The sequence below is a fragment of the Semicossyphus pulcher genome, unplaced genomic scaffold (genome assembly GCF_022749685.1).
Source record: "Semicossyphus pulcher isolate SPU_LCO1_2020_fin unplaced genomic scaffold, fSemPul1.0.p SCAF_11, whole genome shotgun sequence".
Lineage (NCBI taxonomy): Eukaryota > Metazoa > Chordata > Actinopteri > Labriformes > Labridae > Semicossyphus > Semicossyphus pulcher.
In genome coordinates this window covers 23140435-23160089 of record NW_027211615.1, presented here as the reverse complement: position 1 = coordinate 23160089, position 19655 = coordinate 23140435, and the positions used below count along the sequence as shown (strand labels likewise).

Genomic DNA, 19655 nt, shown 5'->3' with positions numbered 1-19655 from the left:
GTTTGCTCTTGCAAATAAGACATGACATGCAGCTGTTACTGACTCGCCCCTACTCTATTTAACGTGTTGAACCATTAACTTGGAGTATCTGCTGAAAGTAGTTTGATTCAATCACTTTCAGCTGATGTCACTCTTTGATCATCACTCAGATGATGTCAAAATTTAATCCCATTGTAACAAAGTACAGTGAGTTTATTTAAACAGTGATGAAGGCAAATGGGATAGCTTACTACTTACTTGAAAATGTGAAAACGTTCCTTATTTTCAAAAACAATTTTGGAGTGAGACCCTATTTATAGTCATCAAGATGTAAACACTTTAAACAGTGATCCCTAAATATGCTTAAGTATGTATTCACTGGGTGAAATGTTGGTCTATTTTGTAGCTGAAACAACTTCAGGATCACTTTTTGATGCTTTGTTATCTCATTATAGTATACCAGAAACATGAGGTCAGGAAATTGTTTGATAGGCGATGTAATTCTATTAATTCTATTAATCTCCATAAATACATATATCCAAGTGTCTTGGTTAATTTAATGCTAATTGACATAGCCTACAACAATGAATTTTGCATTAAATCTTAAGATTGTGCTACACATTTTCAGACTAAACGAGAATACTGACTCCACCAAGTGATTTAACGTTAATGCGTGTCTCCATAGCTTGATAAGCATGGATTGACAACGATAACTCTTCTAGGAGTTCTTCTGTACCATAACATTATCTTTTTTATGTGTGTCAGTTTTATTACACACTTAAAAAGTAGTTTGGCAAATTCAGTTTATTATAATGCAGTATTACCAGGCTTAATTAATAAATACAGTGGGAAAGTGTAATGTTTAATATTTCTAAATGTCTGTATCTTTACAAAATATAAAGATAGATCACTATTTGACTATTTTCTTATTAGATTATTATATTTTTTTCAGTATGATGGTGTTTTTATCATATGTAATGGAGTGTTTCATATGTGACCCGTTTTGTCACTTCTACCATTTTGTCCGGCGGTAATTTGACACCGGTAAACAAAGTAGTCGTGACTCCCTCAGAACCAATCCCAACTCATTTAAAACCCACGGATAACCAATGAGATTACGGAACTGTTTGAAATGAACGCTAAACTAGCCAATCAGCAGCCTTCGCGCCTTTCTAGTGACTGGTGGTTTTGCTCAGAGAGGGAGGGAACGAGCACTACGTCAAACGTTAGCAAAGTCCGTTTTTAAAATATACCGCTTAATTTATCAATTCCTCGTGTTGTAAAGGGTTATCTTCTAAATCAGGATAACTACTTGGAATTACTCGCATTGAATCAAGGTAAGTCTTTACATCCGACTCGTGCTTTTGAAGCAAAATAGAAAGTCGCTTTACGCTTCTCTTTGTTGAGAAACTGGGGCTTAGCCGAAGCTAACTCAAGCTGGCTGCCTATGGGCGCCGACTAGTTTCTGGGCTCTCAACTTATTTACACTGATCGAAGTAGGAGGAATTGTGACGTTACATCTGGGTAATGTTACCCTTTCCCCTTAATATGCCATATTATTATCAGAAATGGTATTTTGGCCTACAGCTTTGGCGTTAATTATAATGCTGCCGTTAAAGACATGCTTTTTAACTGACAACCAGATTAACGGAACGCAACCGTATGATGGACAGAAATTAGACGGGGCCAGCTTGGTCAATCAACAACCGGAACAGTTGGCTTTAGATTGCAGACACACAATGCGTAAAATCGTATTTTAACTCGTATTTGTACTATTGCAGAATTCAGTTTTATCGAAATGATTTCTGTTCTCTCGGGTCGATCTGTTGACGGATGCGTAAGGTTTCTACGCCAACAGTATTTGAATGCATGACGTTTTCCCTCCTTTCCTTTTTCTCGCTTGCTAGGAAACGCATCGCGCCTATCTTTAAAACTAACAACCCAAACATTGTAGAAACAGCTGCTTAACAGCTGAGCTGTGGCATGAATAATGTAACTTAATCACAACCGTAAGACAAATCAAGAACTCGTACATGTGTCAAATAGTGAAATATCTCAATTTTATGGACCCAGGAGTAAAAACAGGCAGATATGGCGGATGTTCTGACTTTACTGGCATTAATATAGGGAGTGAAGTTTTTGTTGCAGTGAGTTATCGTCCTTTGATCGTTTACGGACCAAAGCAAACCATGCAGACAATAGAAGTTAAAAATCGTGAATGACTAGCAAAACGAGTGATAAATAACATGCGTATCTTTTCAAATGGGCTATATACCACGTGGAGCTAAAATGCACTTTTCAACACAAAGAGGGGATATCTGTCTGCCTGACTTGTATTTAGAACTCCACCCATGTTACAGCTCGTAGCCTTTCATCAGCCTAGCCTCAGAACTGATGGGAAACTCTCAACAGTCACGATTCTGTCCTGACGTTCACATCCCATATGGAACTCGGCAGGCACGCCAGGAGAGCAACGCAGGCGCTTACGTTGGGTGTGTCATATTCATATGGATTTCATTTAGATGTTGTGTTTTTGTGTGTTTTACAACAATACACTCGTAACCAGTGAATTGAGGTTACACTGTGTGTGTTTGAGTCAAACTATTTGCAGTTATCCTAGCGCCAACGCCAACTTCTAAATTAAATGTTGGAACCGTTGTCTTAGATCAGATCGGATTTGATCCTATAGTCTAATGGTTTATGGCTAACAATAAGTTCTAAGTGTCAATATTTTCATAAAGTTGTTCTTTGGTTTGTGTCTGATGCTATATTTCTCTTCAGAGCAGTTTCTCAATGCTACCTGCATTTTACTGAAGAATGGGAACCACTGGAATTTGAATTGGCATGACTGCTGACAGGAGACTGTTATTAGAGTCTGTGTCTGATGTTGTCACCAGTAAAGAGCTGGAGTTGAAGACTAAATATGCTTTGCTGAAACCAAAGCCTTATGTCCTGTTTGTGCTGCCTTCCAGAAAATTATTGCTTTTTTAAAGAGCTTCTAATCAAACATTTCACGTATTTTGGATAGCCTTCTCAGCCTCCTGTTCTTATGCTGGCAGTGGCAAAGATAGGAAACATGTGCTTCTACTTACCTCAGGACTGTGTTCTATAGGTGGGAACTTGTGCTGCAACTCGTGATTATTGTCACTGTCATGATTTTTTCAGATTTAAGATTGGTCATTTGGTCTATAAAATGTCACAGAATTGTGAAAATCAGGCAGTATTTCCAAAAGTAAAAATGTCCTGTTTTGTCCGGGAATCAGATATAATCACTTTTAGTAATAGAGGAGTAAAGAAACTATAAAATATTAGGAGTGTAAGAAAATATCAAAGCGTAAGTGTCACTGTATAATATTATTGTCGTAATGCCTTGATTGGCACAAAAGCTGTATCAATCCTTTTCTTAATACTTGACATGCAATGATTATTTATTTACTGCTATTGGCAAAGGTTCGTTTTTTGCGGTTTGCAGAAAAGGTAGTGCTATGAAAGAGTTAAAAGTTACTGGGACAGCAGATCCAGCTGTTCTGATTGCATTAAAAGGCTGTTTTTCACTCAGATGTTTTGCATATGGTGGTAAGTTCTTTATACTATGACAGTCTTCCTAATACTAGATTTAAAAAACAGTATCCCAATATATAAACTATATAACAGTTGACAAAAATTAGCTTATTAATTCAGCCGTCTTTGGGGGCACTTATCCAGGTGTTGCTTTTTGCAGGATGGAAGGAAATTGTATTTGTCCACTAAACTCAGTAACTGTCTAGTAAAACTGACAAGCAGTTGTCACAGTTTTTGAGCACAGTTAGATATTATACTTGTAATCAGTTGTACAGTTATTTATGTCAAAGCCCATGCCTGGTTGGCTGTGACTTCAATGGAAATGCTCTTTCAGACAGACAGCTTTGGGTAAACCTAGCAGGGACAGACCTGTCAGCAGTTCTGCAGTAGTGTGCTGGTTTCTAGACACTGAGCCTAACTGGTCACTAATGCTGACCTTGCCTGGCTTACCTCTTTGTGTTGGCTAGTGCACACTACAGATTTTTTTTTGCAGAAGTGTTTGCTAATGTCCAGCCTCTCCAAATGTTTGGATGTTGAACACAGAATGTATCCAAATTGATCAGGTGTACATTTAAACGTGAAGATAAACCCAACTAAAATGATGAATAGTCACTTAACTCCTCCATAGAATATTCTTGTATTATCTGAACAAGTACAACTAAAGAGTCTGTATCACAAAAGACGGCCATGGCAATTGGTTGAGGATATTTTAGCACTTTTAGCCCTAAGGTTGACCTAACCTTGCTGGAGCATACATCTGCTCTGTAACTTTTACACATAAACATGTTTTAATGAAGTTGTCTAAATACCTGGGGGAGTGTCCAGAACAGCCCACACATGGTCATGAAGTTTGATGTTAGGCCTGTATATATAGAAGCTTGATTTTTCTCATTCACTTCCTGTTTTAGCATCTTAAAGGTTAACATGAAACTCTGTACGTGCTTGCTTTAAACCTTCGACCTTGTGCCTTTTTGAATAACATCTGCAAAGTACAGTCACATGTTAAATTGTAAATTGCTGTGTATGTTATTGTCAAGATTTTTAAAGTTGTTATTAATTCTAATTAGGCCATTAATTTTAAGACAACAGCAGCGGAACGATTTATTGTGAAGACTATTTTCAGTAATTCATGTTATATGAATGACATGATAGTCCATTGTAATAACCACCTACCAGCTGTAGTTACTGTATGTAAATATGTAGCCATTTCCGCTAACCAAAACACACACTTAACTTACTGAATAAACAGCAAGGATCCCGCACACCGGCGTGTTTAACAGCAGTACAGCTTCTTGTGTTGGTCTGAGGTTAGCATTCACAGATATGTTAACTTCAGTGACTGTAGTGATTGATTTTGTTACGTTTCCTCTCACCGTTCCTCCTCTACTCTGCTAATCCGGAACTGATTAGCTGCAGGAGCCGTATTGGTCAACAGAGCTGTCAATCAGCATCAAATAACTCATTGAAAATTAACTTGGGAATGTGCTCTATGTTCCAGTTCCTTTTTTAGTCGCATCTCCTGTAGATTGACTTGCATGTTACTGCTTTCCTATATTGACAGTGCGCAGGGTCACACCCATAGACTGTATAGAACAAATTATTTTGAGCTCCCCCTGCTGACTAGCTTGCAGTATAGGTCATAAAGCCTGCCTTCTCCATGTTAACAGATGGCACACGATGCAAACTATAAAATCAAAATACACCTCAAATACATTTTTCTCAAACATGGTTTCTGTCATTATAGTTAGTTATTTATGTGTTCATTTTTCTGAAAAGATACATTTTTATTAATTATTTAATGCTATTAAAAGGATGATTGACAGCTCTTTTGGCAAATACGGCTCCTGCCGCCGATCTGTTCCAGATTAGCAGAGTAGAGGAGGAACTGCTAGAGGAAATGTAACTTAAAAAAATTCTATATCTGTGAACGTCTGCTTCAGACCGACACAAGAAGTTGTACTGCTGTGAAATACACCTACATGAGGGATCTCTGCCCTTTTTTGGGTAACAGACGTGTGTTTTGCTTAGCGGACGGAGCATTGTTACCGCAGCCCCACCAGCAGATCTGGTTCCAAAAAAGCGTCACCAGTGCAAGATGGCAGCACCTGTCTTGGGGGTATTTTGGCTTCACTTATGTACAATGAGAGTAGATGGACACTTGCTATCGTCCATCTTTATATACAGTCATTGGCCGGAACTGAGACAGAGTTCGTGGATACATGTAACAAGACATGATGCATCAGTAAGAAGATGCAGAAACTGTTCCTGACTCTGTTATTTGGCCGGACAAACTATGGAGGTTGAAGCTAAGCTATGCAAGGCCTGTTTTTCAACTTTTAAATGATGTTACCTGCTGATTCAATCAAAAAGTCCTAAATATCCATGTATTTAACTTATGGCCATTCAGTAAAATTATTTATCTTAGAAAAACAATGTACAAAGAAGGAACACCAAGATAGAATGATAATTAGTTTGTCAATATATCTTTTAGTCTCTGGTAGACGTAAGGTCCTGAATTGAACCCATCACATTCTAGTTATTCCCATTTTTATTTCATTACTGTATAATGAACTAAGCCACTCCCCTCTAGCGGGGGAGTATGCACTCTGTCTCCTAACATGGCTCATAACGGTTTCACTTTCTCTTTCTGTCACTTTCTTCTCCGCTCTGCAAATTTCGGCTCGCGTTCTTAATCTCTTTATGTCTTTCCCGTGTCCTCAGGTCAATAAGGATGCCTTCTGTGAAGTACCAGAGGGGGGACATGGTAATGGGCCGCTGGCCTGGCAGCAGCCTGTACTATGAAGTCAAAGTGCTAAGTTTTGATGCCAAAAGTCAACTTTACACCGTCATCTACAAGGATGGCACTGAGCTGGAGCTCAAGGAGCAAGACATCAAGGTATGAATGGAATCAGAGATAAACTTATAAACTGAACTTCACTTTGCCTTTTTAAACTTCATGTTACATTTGTCTTGTGCAGTATTGTGTTGTAAACAATTCTTTTTCAGTGTTTAGGTTAAAATGGTATTAATTATAGTGAGCAAAGTTTGGTAGGGAAAGGTTCACTTTGGTCAATATTTGACCCACACTTGGCTTAACATCTACTTGGTTAATTATTTTGCCAAAGTGTCTCATATGGATCTCATGATAAATGTTGCTTAAGCCTGAAAATGACTGATAACAGTAGTCATTGAAGAGGTCATGTTGCATTGTATACACCGTTAGATGGCAAGGTCAAGAAGAGGTGATCTGCAACTCCATATTTTAGCACTGGAAAGTCTTCTAAGTTTTCAGCAATTGATCTCACTAAATTATACACAAGATGAGGTCAACTTTTTTTAAATTATCCTATCAGTTTCAATCTAATCTTCTTACAATCTCTTCATCAATTAATCAATATTTTCTCCTAGAGTGCCGCTGGTTTCCAAGCCCGTCCTCGCTCCCGCTCTCGTTCCCGATCACCAGGTCGCCGCCGTAGCAGGTCACGCTCACCAGCGAGGACCACACGCCGCTCCTCCTCCCGCACAGCAGCAGCTGTTGCTTCTGCAGCTATAACGGAGAGCGCACCCTCCTCCCGCAGGGATGCAAGGCTGAAGGATGCGCTAGAAGTCAGGCTCCGCCCCCTGGTAAGTGCCACAGCGGCCTTTTTTAATCTCTTGTCAAAGCACTGGTGATGTTTGAGAGCTGATGAATAAAAAGACAGATGGAAAGGTGTCACCAGAAAGTACAGAAAAAGATTAAAGTAAACACTTTTTACGTCTGATACCTACAATTGTATTGATTGCAGATGTCCGGTTGCTTATCAATTGCTCTATTTGTTTTTTTGGATTCAAGGATGAACTGATTAGAGCTTGGTTATCAAGTTTTTGTCCTTAACTCAAGAAATGAAACCGTAACTATGGTAACATAAGACAAATTTCATAGGTTTATTAGGTGTTTGTTTGAGCAGGTAAGTATGTGTGCAGATGTAACAGTGTATCAGTACAAACTAGTTACACAATACATCATGTAGGTGGTGTTTAATGCTACGTTGATAAATTGGTTTTGTGTTTGACCAGTTGCCCTTCAATTCTTTTTTAGTTTACTATTATTTTCTTATCTTGATTTGCTTTGATTTTAATTACAATGATTAATTTAGCAAGTAGGTGATTGCTTTGGGCAAAAGGGAAATAATGGGACGATGTTGCTATAAAAAGAAACATGTTGTTGAATCAAATCTACTTATTAAAAAGAAGATCAAGTCCATGGTCTATTGCCCTTAATCATCAGTACCTTGTCATTGTGGGGAAATGTGTTTTGGTCAGCGTCATCCTGGATTTTGACCACAACACCCTCACGTTCCCTGTGCCTGTTCCTCACGTTGTTTTTTTCCCCCCTTTTTGTCTCTTTCCATCTCCATCAATCTCCCTCCATTGTGTGATGGACAGGATCAGACAAAGCCAGCTGAGAACAATAGCAACAATAAGCATGAAAAGAAAGAGGAGAAACAAAAAGAGGAGAATAACACTGCTAACAAAGTTAATGAGGTGAGTTTCATACTCATACTAATGTAATAAAATGTTTCATCTGTGTGGACAGTCACATTGCCCAGCTCCTCTCAGTGCACACATGAACATCAACACACATACACAGACATCAAGTTCACTCAAGACAATGTGTGCGAAAAGTGCAGTTTTAAAGTGTGAACCAGGTAACCTCATCCTGTCATAGGACTGTTAAAATAAAAAGTATAATACACAATTTTATCTCCAAGCTTTTCTACTGTTGTATCTCTTAAGTTAAAATTAGTTCAGTCAGATAGAAGGTACCACTAAAAAAGACTACTACTCCTAGCGCTACTTGCTTTTTAATAGTGAATGGGCTTTGAGGTCCGTTCGAGCTGTTGGAATGTCATGATGCATGCAGGTTGGGGGGCCATGTGTATGTTTTCCAGCTGAGAGGCTCCCCTCACAAGATTGTTCCTCATTTAGCCGGTCACATGGCAAACTGACATGTGCCACCTCTTTACTTTCCTTGCCTTTAAAGTTTTCTGAGAGCTCTGCTTTTATAGACATCTGTTATTAAAACATAATCCCATACGTACTAAGTGTTATTTCATTCCCACTTTGTTGTTTTTGCCCATTTTGTTTGTCTGGTTTGTTTCTTGTAGCTTTCATTTGTGTCAGTAGGATTGCAGACCTGATGTCAGCTAGCCTCTAGAGTCACTGTTAGTATGGCTATGTGACCTTAACATTAATCCTGAAGATGTATACCCTCTGTAAGAAGCTTTCTGAGGAAAGATCAGGGGCTCCGTCAGAGCTTTGGAAAAGTATTGTTTAGAAAAAGCTTATGATTACTTTATGAACAGACTGAAGTCTACCTGAGAACTTGGTTGAGGGATTAACAGGTCTGCTCTACAAATGTTAAAGTAGGTACGTCTTGCTAAATGTTTATAACACAAGGTGTAAGATGCAAAGAAATTGGTCATAAAGCTTTATATTTTTTTAAAATTTCAAATGACTATAAAGTACTGCCAGAAAGGAAAATACCATGGCTTATTGTCAGTTTGGTTTGTAGAGTTCTCTTATTATCAGCATTTCTTCTGCCAGCTAGCAGTTGCTTCATACCTGCATCCCTCACATAGCCTACTGTAGTCTGTAGTTGTTGACTTTCTCGTTCCATACAACCACAGTGAAAAAGTTGGACGTTTTACAGCCCCGTGCTGGGTTAAAAAAAACGACAAAACAAGTTGTTCTGCAGGTTTAGCCTGTAAAAAGATGCATTCCAAAACACATCTGCTCTAGGAACTTACATATGTTAGGCTGTGCTCTGATGAGGTTGGTGAACAAACCATTATTGACATACAAGAATCTTAGCCAGCAGGTATTCCAGGCCAAGACTTCTCTTTCTGTTCACTATTCATTGTTTACAGTCCGACTACCAGCTTCATAAATCAGAGTGTATTTGCAGTTAAGAGACAATGTCTAAGATTGATTGTTAGCTGCACTCATATGCAGATGTCTGTTTATAGAGATTAATAAAATGCTAAATCGTTTTCAAACAATTGCCCATTGGTTCAGAAACTCCTTTACGGCCAATCCGTTCTGCTTCTTTTGCTCTCCAAACACACTGTTTTCATGCGTACATCCAAAGCCCACTGAAACGCTTGTGGAAATCACACTCAGACTACAAATAGTCCCCCGCCCACAGTTTCTGCATATAAATGAGAATATTTTACCTCAAATATTGTGGTCTTCATCGATGACTAGTAACATTTATGTATATGAACTTTACCAGTTAAAACTTGTCAATAAAAAGAGAACAAGCAATAAAGGATTCTTTGTTTGCTTTCCAGTCAAGCATCGTTTATAGTTTGCACCTTTCACTTTAACTTTATGGTGTGAATGAACTTGATGATCTGTGATTTTTTTAAATTATTTTAAATAAGTTTTGATCTTTTTTTTTTACTTTCCAAGTTGGAGGCGGAGCCTGAAAAGAACCAAGGGCGTTACAATCTGCGCCGCAGAAAGGACGACGTAGATGCCAAACTAATCGAGGCCAAACCAGAGCAGCCGGAGCAGAAGGAAGCCAAGCTGACTGCAGCTCCTGCTGGCTATCCCACCCCACTGGACTTTGGAGGAAAGATAGGTAGGTTAAAGGATTGATCTGTGGGCAGCTGCAAGCCTGTTTAAAACAGCCTCCAAATGTTATGTCCTCTCAAAGCTTGTCTAAGCATGTAATCAATTTGGCTCTGTGTTTTGTGTAGGTGTTGCCTCTGGCACAGTATAAATGTATAAAGTATATTTTTGAGAAATGAAGCATTCATTACAGTACTTTTGTATGGATTGTGGAAAATTCTATATTGGTTACAGTGTATTGTATATTTATGTAGTTGGATGATAATACCATGCTCAGTTATTTAATAACTTGTAGTAACCTTGTCTCTCTTGTGAAGACAGAACGTAGCACAGCCTTATCTGAACAGGATGGCCTCTTCGCCCTTCTAAGCTATAAGATATGCACAGCTTCTTGATTTACTTAAAGAATAAAACAATGTTGTGTGAGCCTGAAACAATCCTGAAGAAGAAATCATTCCCTCTCACATGGTTGTTGGAAGTGTTCAGCTACACATGCAGAAATGTTGAAGTAAATCCGATCAAATAACACTTCTTCTGTATAACTGGTTGGTCTTGTCCTTCTTCCAGGAGCATACTTCTGGCTGCTCTTCCTACCAGCCTGGGTTCTCTTCGTGATACTCCAAGTCAACCTGAAGGACCCCAGCCTGGCCAACTTCCCCCCTCCTCTGCCCCCTCTGGAATCCTTCTGGGATGCCCAGGCTCTTGGGTTCGTTGTTCTCTGGATTTTATTCCAAGTCCTTCTCTACGTCCTGCCTGTTGGAAAGGTAAGCGCCGAGAGCTGAGATCTGTACACACACAAATGCATGCACTAGCCAATAAAGAAAACTTAACTCACTTGTAGTTCCACTCAAATGCAGTGTGCCTTTCTCCTCTGTTTAGCATGGTGTAATATCATCAGTACAGTATTCCACTAAAGCCAATACTCCTTTGGGTATAGATGCCTATAATCACATGTACAGCAAAGACGCTTGTAAATTGGTTTCTCTGTTAGCTCTTGCAGGAGGCATATATTGGATTAATGGTCAGGAGTCACAGTTAATGAGATGCTTCAGACACCTACTTGGTCCCCTCACTTACTGAGATTACTCTCTCCTCTCCTAAATCATAAACTTAATAAATGTGACTTTTTTTTGTTGTTGTTTGGTTTATCAATTAAAACAGAACTTTCTTCTTAACCCTGATCAAAACCTGACGAATGTCTTTCATCTTCAAAGTCGTGTTTCCCCTCAGAAGAGCCATCCTTCCTTACATGTGTAAAGAAATTTCACTCGGTATCTGAAGTGGATGGGAATCTCTCAGAGAACCAAATGTGTAAACAGTCTGTAGCTTCTTATTACTAGATATCTGCCCTCTGACTTTCCTCACACCCCGTGAGCTACAAATCCCATTAAACTGTGGATTCATAAGTTATAGCAAATGTGTTTCGCAGGTGTTAATTACGTTGATTGGTCATCTTTTAATCCCAGTTTCTTCTTTTTATTTCCCTAGCTGAGTGAGGGCATGCCATTAAGGTCTGGGAAACGGCTGACGTACAGAACCAACGGTAAGCTCTCTGCCTCCAACTCCTCCAACACGTGTCTGCAACTTCAATCAAGCCTCAGTTGAATGAATGAATTGAATTTCTTTCATTCATTCGTCTTTTTTTGTCCTCCGTGTCCCTCCAGGTTTCTTTGCGATCGTGGTGAGTTGTGTTGCAGCAGCTGCAGCGGTGCACCAGGGTATTGACCTCACCTACATCCACAGCCACTTCCTGCAGCTGGCTGTGGCCACCTTCCTTATCTCCGTCCTGCTCAGTGTCTACCTGTACATCCGCTCTCGCTATGCTGCCCCGGAGAACCTGGCACTGGGGGGAAACTCTGGTAAGAGGAAAAAAATACATAACACACATACATCATTTTTCTTTTGTCTTATGTTTGACTCTGTTGTCTCATGCTCTGTTTCTCCAGGCAATGTGGTTTATGACTTTTTCAAAGGACGCGAGCTAAACCCACGCATCAACGACTTTGATCTGAAATTCTTCTGTGAGATGCGCCCTGGTCTGATTGGCTGGGTGAGTCGTGGGACACAAAGCAAATCTTTTTCTTCTACATTTAGTGAGCATGCAAAGTCAGAAGATGTATTATTTATTTATCTTTTAATCTTACACTGGATTTGATGGAAGTACCACCACATCAATGGGGCCTGTTATTTCTTTTTGCACACTGCCCTCTAATGGCCACTTGTAGAATTTCTTTTTAACCTCAGACATGTGGCCGGAAGTCAGTGAATGATGCAGTTAATGTCGACTTTAAGCTTCTTAAGATTTTGGCATTAAAGATATGCAGCTTTGTAACATGGAAAGTTGGCAGGTATCTTCACAAATGCCAATAAGGTATCTGGATGATGGGAAACATTTGTAATGATGTCTGATTTTGTCTCTCATTGTTCAGTGTTTGATCAACTTTGCGATGGCCCTGGCTGAGATGAAGCAGCAGAATCTGGATGTTCCATCACACTCGATGATCCTTGTGAACCTCTTCCAGCTTCTCTACGTGGTGGACGGCCTCTGGAATGAGGTGAGCTCAGCAGATCTGGGTTGGGAGATTTAATAAAACAGAGAAGAAATGGAAGGAATGACAAACAAACTGTGTTGCTCAGACAAATTGATTGATGTCCGTCTTCTGCTTACATCAGGAGGCCATCCTCACCACCATGGACTTGATGCATGATGGTTTTGGCTTCATGTTGGCTTTTGGTGATCTGGTGTGGGTTCCCTTTACCTACACCCTGCAGGCCTATTACCTGGTCAGCCACCCCAACCCCCTGAGCCTCCCTGTCGTTGCAATTATTGTCACACTCAAACGTAAGTAGGAGCGAAGCATCAAAGTCACAGCACTGATTTCTTACATTTCCATTTAGGATTCTGATGGTTTTACTAAATACTGAGTTCATATGTAGCTCGTGTGACTTTAGCTTGAAATCATGTATTGCTAGATTTCAACTGAGAATTGTGAAAAGGTCACTTGGTTTTGTTCCTAAAGAAGAATAACTTTACCTATTACTAGTCATTATATTTTCACAGTTTCTGCAGTTGTCTAAAATTAACACTTGGTTTCTCTGTGTTTTAGTTGTTGGCTTCTACATCTTCAGGAAATCCAATTCTTTGAAGAACGCCTTCAGGAGAAATCCATCAGACCCCCAACTGTCCCGTAAGTTCTCCTGCAGGCTTCACATGAAACATAAAAATTGGCAAGCATGGTTTGAAAACCTGCTTGCTAGTTCATAGGGGTGGGCGGAAAACTGGCTCACCAGATCACCGGTGTCACGTTCTGCCACAACATGGATTTTGCAATACCGTCATTACCGAGAGAAGGAGATTTACCTTCCCCAAAACCGATGACCTACTGTACGTAAAACCCACAGCAGAGATGAGATGGGCCGGACTTGATCCACACCTAGTCTATCAGAGTTATCATGCCGGGCGGGGAGGAGACAGACGTTAGGGGAGGAGCAGTCTCCTGCTCTGTACCTGAATCAATAACTTTGCGATGTGTCCGTATTTCCGCGCACAGTTAGAAAGTATAAACTCCGTCTCGACACGCTGTCATATGTCCATATGCTCATATATTTCATTGTTAAACACAGAGCTGTGGAGGAGCATCAGGCTTCATGATCAAACAAAGTTTCGTATCATCACTTCAAGCTAAAAAACAGACGTTCTCCACAGAAAACTTTTCACTTCTTCTTTCACTTTTCTTCTTCTTTGGCTGCTTCAGTGGCGCCTTTTCTGCTTCACTGAACTGATTATGATACAGTGCCACCACCACATCGGGGTAATGCTGTAATTGCTGTTAAAAAAATGACACATTGATCAAGCGCTGTCCTTGTTGGAAAACCGTGCGCTCAAAATGCACACCGTTGTTTGCCCCTTTTACGATCATTCGGCTTAGGCACTGCGCCAAGGGAAAATTACTGAGGAGGAACAGTCAATATAGTTTCTGACAATTGAGCTCAAAATGTAATTTCCACATCTTGTGTTTTTCTCTTGTGTCCAGATCTGAAGACTATCCCCACGGCTACAGGGAAGAGTCTGCTGGTGTCTAGCTGGTGGGGTGTAGTCCGCCACCCTAACTACCTGGGAGACCTAATCATGGCTCTGGCTTGGTCCCTGCCCTGCGGTGAGTTGGATTCACATTTAAATACAAGTAATCAAACACTAAGGGCACTAATTTGCAGTCAAGTGAACGGTTGCCCCAGTGGACGAGAGAGGCTCTTTTAGCATTTTCCAAGGTCCATTGTGCTCCTGATGCATGCATGGAAACACGGTATGTTGAGGAACAATCGGTGGTTGCATAAGGCCTGTTAAAATCATGCCCAGCACATCAGCTCCTCTTTACCACTGGAAAGGATTCACTCTTCCTTTGATGGACTAAGTTGCACGTGCAAACATACATCAGCCAAAATACGCAGGTGTGGGCTTTTAACTAATGTTTCTTGACCTAGGACATTTTAGAGATGATGTCCTTTTTGTGAGTAACTATGAACCTTTTTAAAACAGTTGAAATATCAGTACAGATAAAACATGGTCTTGAGTTTGCAGGCTGTCTGCAGTTTTGTAGTCAGGTGGTTATTTAGGTTGTGCAAAGTTGCCGGAATCAATGGGAGCAGGAAAAACAACTTCAGAATAAGGGAATGGCTGCACTGACCTCTAGTGGTTGAAACCAATCATTCCATGGAGAAAGCATGAGATGTTTGTGTGACAAGGCAATTTGATGCTGATTTCATAAACCTTAATCTAGGGAGCTACAAATGTGTATAATTAGCTTTGGCAGCGTGCATGAAACATTGGAGATCGAAGGAGAAAAAAAACTGCCATGGTACAGTTGTTAATCTGCTGGCAGGAAAATGACAACAGCTGATTCCTGTATGTGGCAAAGACGGAATAAAAATAATTGTGGCACATCCATAATGGGAAGATTCCACTGGTTATACATATGAAAACAAAGTAATGCAAACAAGCAAAAATGAATAATAGGGGTTGTGGGAATTTGTTTTAAGATGTATGTTTTAATTTTGAACTAAGCTGCACAATACCCACTGGACCCAATTTTGCGCGGCGTGGCGTGGCGAGGCGTGGCGTGGCGTGGCGGCTCCGGCTCGTGCAGTCAAGGTCTTCACACAGGCTACATGTTGGCTGCAGCTTCAGCTGGACTGATCCTGCCAGGCTGATAAAAATATACATAAATCACTCTTAACGTCAGAGATCAATAGGACTCATCACAATTCTTTTTCAACGTGTATTTTGGCGCGACTCATGCCAGCAGTGTGAAATCTCTCATCTGTTTCCATGCATTTAAAATGTTACCTGAAGTAACAATCTCTCAGTAAAAAACGACATGAAGGAAGAACACAGCAGGGTCATTTTGAGGTCTTTTTCTTTTTCTTTTGGTTGCTAAAAAATGGACAAAATGCGACTCATCCTGGGCTGCACCTTTTGCCACTGGATAAAGTGCTGTTTCAATGTTTAGAGCAAATGACTTTGTCTACCAACTGATAAAGATAAAATCAGCTTTTTTACCTCATGTCCTCCCTCCCTTTTTATCATCCACATGTGCAGGCTTCAGCCACCTCCTTCCATGGTACTACATGATCTACTTCATCATCCTGCTTGTGCATCGAGACTCCCGTGACATGAGCGACTGCAGGAGGAAGTATGGCTCGGCGTGGGACGAGTACTGCCGAACTGTTCGCTACCGGATCATTCCCCGCGTCTACTAAGGAAGCCAACAATGGACACTCCCGAGCTGAGGCCTTTTTCGACCCAGTGTTACGGCTGTGAAGGCTCACAAAAACTCAAATACGAATGGATTGACTGACTGATCAGATTTTTCATTTTTTTAAATCAAGAATTTTTAAAAACAATTCTCTGTGGACTGAAGGCGCTGCAGAACTTTGAATATTTTCATGAAAGAGAAAAAAAGACGCTCATTGGTATAATGCACTGTTTGAAGAATTGCCTTTTTTAATTAAAAAAAAAAAACAATATATTTTGAAAGTTTACAAAATGGGGAGAAAAAAACGCCTCTGCTAGGAATGTCGTGTTAGGATGTATATTTTTGTATATACACATTTGTTTTTATACTGCAGGAATAATTCACTTGCATACATTTTTCTAAATTTTACTCTTTGCTTTCATTTCAAAATGCTACAATATCAGCTTGGCTATTATGAATAATTTTGTAAGTATGCCTTCCTACTATAAAAAAAACTGCTTGTGTATATTGTGAAGGATGGGACTGGAAATGCTCCATCCTTTTTAAAATACGTTGTACAGTGGAACAATGACTCATGTTCTCTCTCAGGACCCAGGATGTTGTCAGAAGCTTAAATTAGAAAATTTGTCTTCATGACTTTGTTGTGTATGATGTTATAGAGATATCTAGTTTTTACTTGAGAGTTTAAAAATAATTTTGGTGTTTTCAAGAAAAATGCACTAACGCGTTAAGCTTTTTTCTTCTTGCGTTTTAAATTACAAAGTGTATTTGATTCGGTTTTACTACCTCAGATTCACTCACTGTCCGGTCCCTTCTCCTCTGTGCTTTCAGGGAGACAGTGTGTGTAATTATGAGAGTGACGCGACTGCTTAACAAACATAAAAGCTCGATTTAATAATTACATGCGAGTGGCACCCATCCTCATTGCACATGTCATGACTTTGGAATAAAAAAATTCCGGACTACTTTTATTCGCCCGGCACCGATGAGACGATCTGTATTTTCATTTTCCCGTTACTTTCTGGATCATGTTCTCTATTATTGACACCACTGCCACATGAATTTGGTTTGAACCTTTTTAAAGCTTTAATTTTCCAGGTCGTATGACAGTTTTAATGAAGTTAATACTGTGACAACATGTAGAGCTTTTGCATTTATAACCACTGCCTTTGCGAACCCAAAAAGTATTTTTACGCATGTGCAGCTCGAAAAGAGTAAATAAGTAGCAATACATTAACTAGGCTAGGTAGCATTTCTTTTTATGCTGTGCTGACTGAATACCGTGTAAATATAGTTTGTTTTTAATCATGTTATTTTCAGTAAAAGAAGTTACTAGTGATAATAGTAATGTTTTTAATTAGATATTTAATGTTGCTTTGCATTATTTTTAATTGTTTTTAATTTAAACCCCTAATTTTGACCACTGTAGTTCTGTTTACACATAAATCTGCCATGTTTATAAGCAATACTTCAAAATGTATGAAAACAAATGTAATATGGTGTTCTACAATCTTCACCCTTCAGAGAGAAAGTATGTTTGATACTTGAGATGCCACGTTTCTGGATGCCCACAATACACATTTTGGTGATATATATATTTCCCTTTACAAATATGTGTTGAACTTGTCCTTGGTTTGGCAGCCTGGAAGTACTTTTATATCAAAACAATGAATGTGAAGTCAACGGGTTGATCAGGCGGTCCCCGAGGATGAATCAAATCTGTGACAGTGGCTGGGAAAAGTTTATCTGTACAAATGTTGCAGCATATAATAAAGATTTACAGTATTTCTTTTATGACTTGGACTTTGTTGCATCTGCTCTCAGTGTCGGTGGATTTGTCACTAACTGCCATTCCAATTTAGAGGGACCATGTTTCATAGTGATGGAAAGGTACGATAGCATTGCAGCAATGGTAGCTTTCTATGTGCTATCACTCCTTTTTTCATCCCTCCATCATTACAGTGTGTTACATAGAGCCAGTATAAAAGACGTTGACATACACAGAATATCATGAAGTCATGTATCAATGTAAAGCTTAGATTATAATCTATCTACCAGTCACATTTTCATGACGCTGAGGACAACAGAATTTGACATTTGACCTCTAACGCTGTAATAGGGCAAATTCTGCATGCTTCTGCAAACGCCCTTATAACTACCTTCATATTGATCTGATGTGCCTATGGATAGCTATCATAAGAGAACAAAAAAGAGCACAAAAGGATCTCTAAAATGATATACTACATGAATAACAACAATAACATTTCTTATTAGAATAAACTTCACTTTGCGCAGTTTGTTTCTGATAGAATCTTCCGAATTTTGCACTGGATTCTGTTATTGTGGCAGCTGTAAACGGTTCTGCAAGCAACAGACTCTGTGGATAACTTTTTTGCTTTTATATTGTATGATATATTTATATTCTGTTTAAACATTTCCTGTTGGTTTGCAGGGGTTTTATTGTCGCCATCATCATCGTTATCGTTGTCAAGATTCACACTGTGCACTATTTCTTCATCCTCTTCAGGCTGGTTTTCACAACTCTTCAGTCTGCACACATCAGTACACTTAAGTACACATGTGGGTGCCTCACATTTTCTACTGCATGCACATGCAAGCAAGTCCAGAACTGCATCAGGTGCTGGCTGGCCCTCCATCCACTCAATATCTAGAGTCATCTGCTCTGTGTCCTGCGCATTTTGAAGTCTCCATCCTCATCCAACAGGGCTGGGTATCTCTGGATCTGATTTTAAGCATCTCCTCCATTTTGCAGCCTGGTAGTTGACACGTTTTGCATGCTGTAATAAGCAGTCAAAGCAGGGAGGTAACTAATGTCTCTCGATTTCCCCTTTCTTTGTGCAGAAAAGATGGTACCTCAGTTCGTTCACTGTAAATGCAGAGGCTTTCGAACTGTCAAGAAGGCGTATGAAAGTCTCCAATTTGCTCCAAGCACTGGTTGCTTTTCCCAATCCTGGCCCAACTCAATGAAGGTGTCTTGGACTTCTGTTCCTCAGTATCTTAATTGCAGCAGCCTTTCCCTTTCCTGTAAATGCAGAAACTGAATCACAGCCTGTGTATGCATGAAGCCCAATAAGGGCTTTGCAGAAAGCAGGTCCAAACATTGTGGCAATTCTTCCTATGTCCATCAATCTTGTGTGGGATCTTGTGCCACATTATAAGAATAGGGGCGTGTGTGTCTTGTTGTGGAATGCTTAACACATCAAGAAAACATCTGTGTCTTCTGAGCTGATGATGGATTTATGGCCTCCTTTTGACGCATGAGCAGCATGCAGACGCAAACGTCCATCAGCTTCTTCATGATTCTTGAAGACTGATTTCTTCACATCTTGTGCTTGTGATCTTAAAACATTTTTCTTTAGCAGTGACCAACAGAACTTTACCACTGACACTTTTTGTGTACTCTTCCTTTCTCCATTCCGACACCAGGAAGGAGATTAGGCTGTTTTTGTTGTGGATGAGGCTCAGAAAGCTCTTCCACTGTCCTAGTTCCTCTCCTCGAGATGATCGTTCTATGCCCTTGATTGACATCTCTCTGTATGTGTCAAAGACTACATCGATCCTCTTACTCTTGCTGCCTTCCCTCAGAGCCTTATGAAAAAACGACTTGGCAATCGCTTTGAATGTTGTTTGATCCCCCCCACTACCTTACCTAAATGCATGCCATCATCAATGGTTGCAGAGTGTGTTGGTATGCCTTTGGCTAGGGGGATATCTTTCTGAAGGCAG

At 39.9% G+C, this 19655-nt stretch overlaps 1 protein-coding gene across 1 annotated transcript; it reads left to right on the top strand.

Moving 5' to 3' along the window:
- The first annotated feature begins 1206 nt into the window (after positions 1–1206).
- On the top strand, positions 1207–17702 carry lbr (lamin B receptor). Its single transcript, XM_069655391.1, has 14 exons — positions 1207–1316; positions 6262–6436; positions 6949–7164; positions 7966–8064; positions 9994–10165; positions 10723–10919; positions 11644–11698; positions 11820–12014; positions 12102–12205; positions 12585–12710; positions 12829–12997; positions 13263–13343; positions 14190–14312; positions 15752–17702. Exons 2-14 carry the CDS (start codon positions 6272–6274, stop codon positions 15910–15912), a joined length of 1863 nt encoding a protein of 620 aa, XP_069511492.1. The 5' UTR covers positions 1207–1316; positions 6262–6271; the 3' UTR covers positions 15913–17702.
- The last annotated feature ends 1953 nt before the right edge of the window (positions 17703–19655 follow it).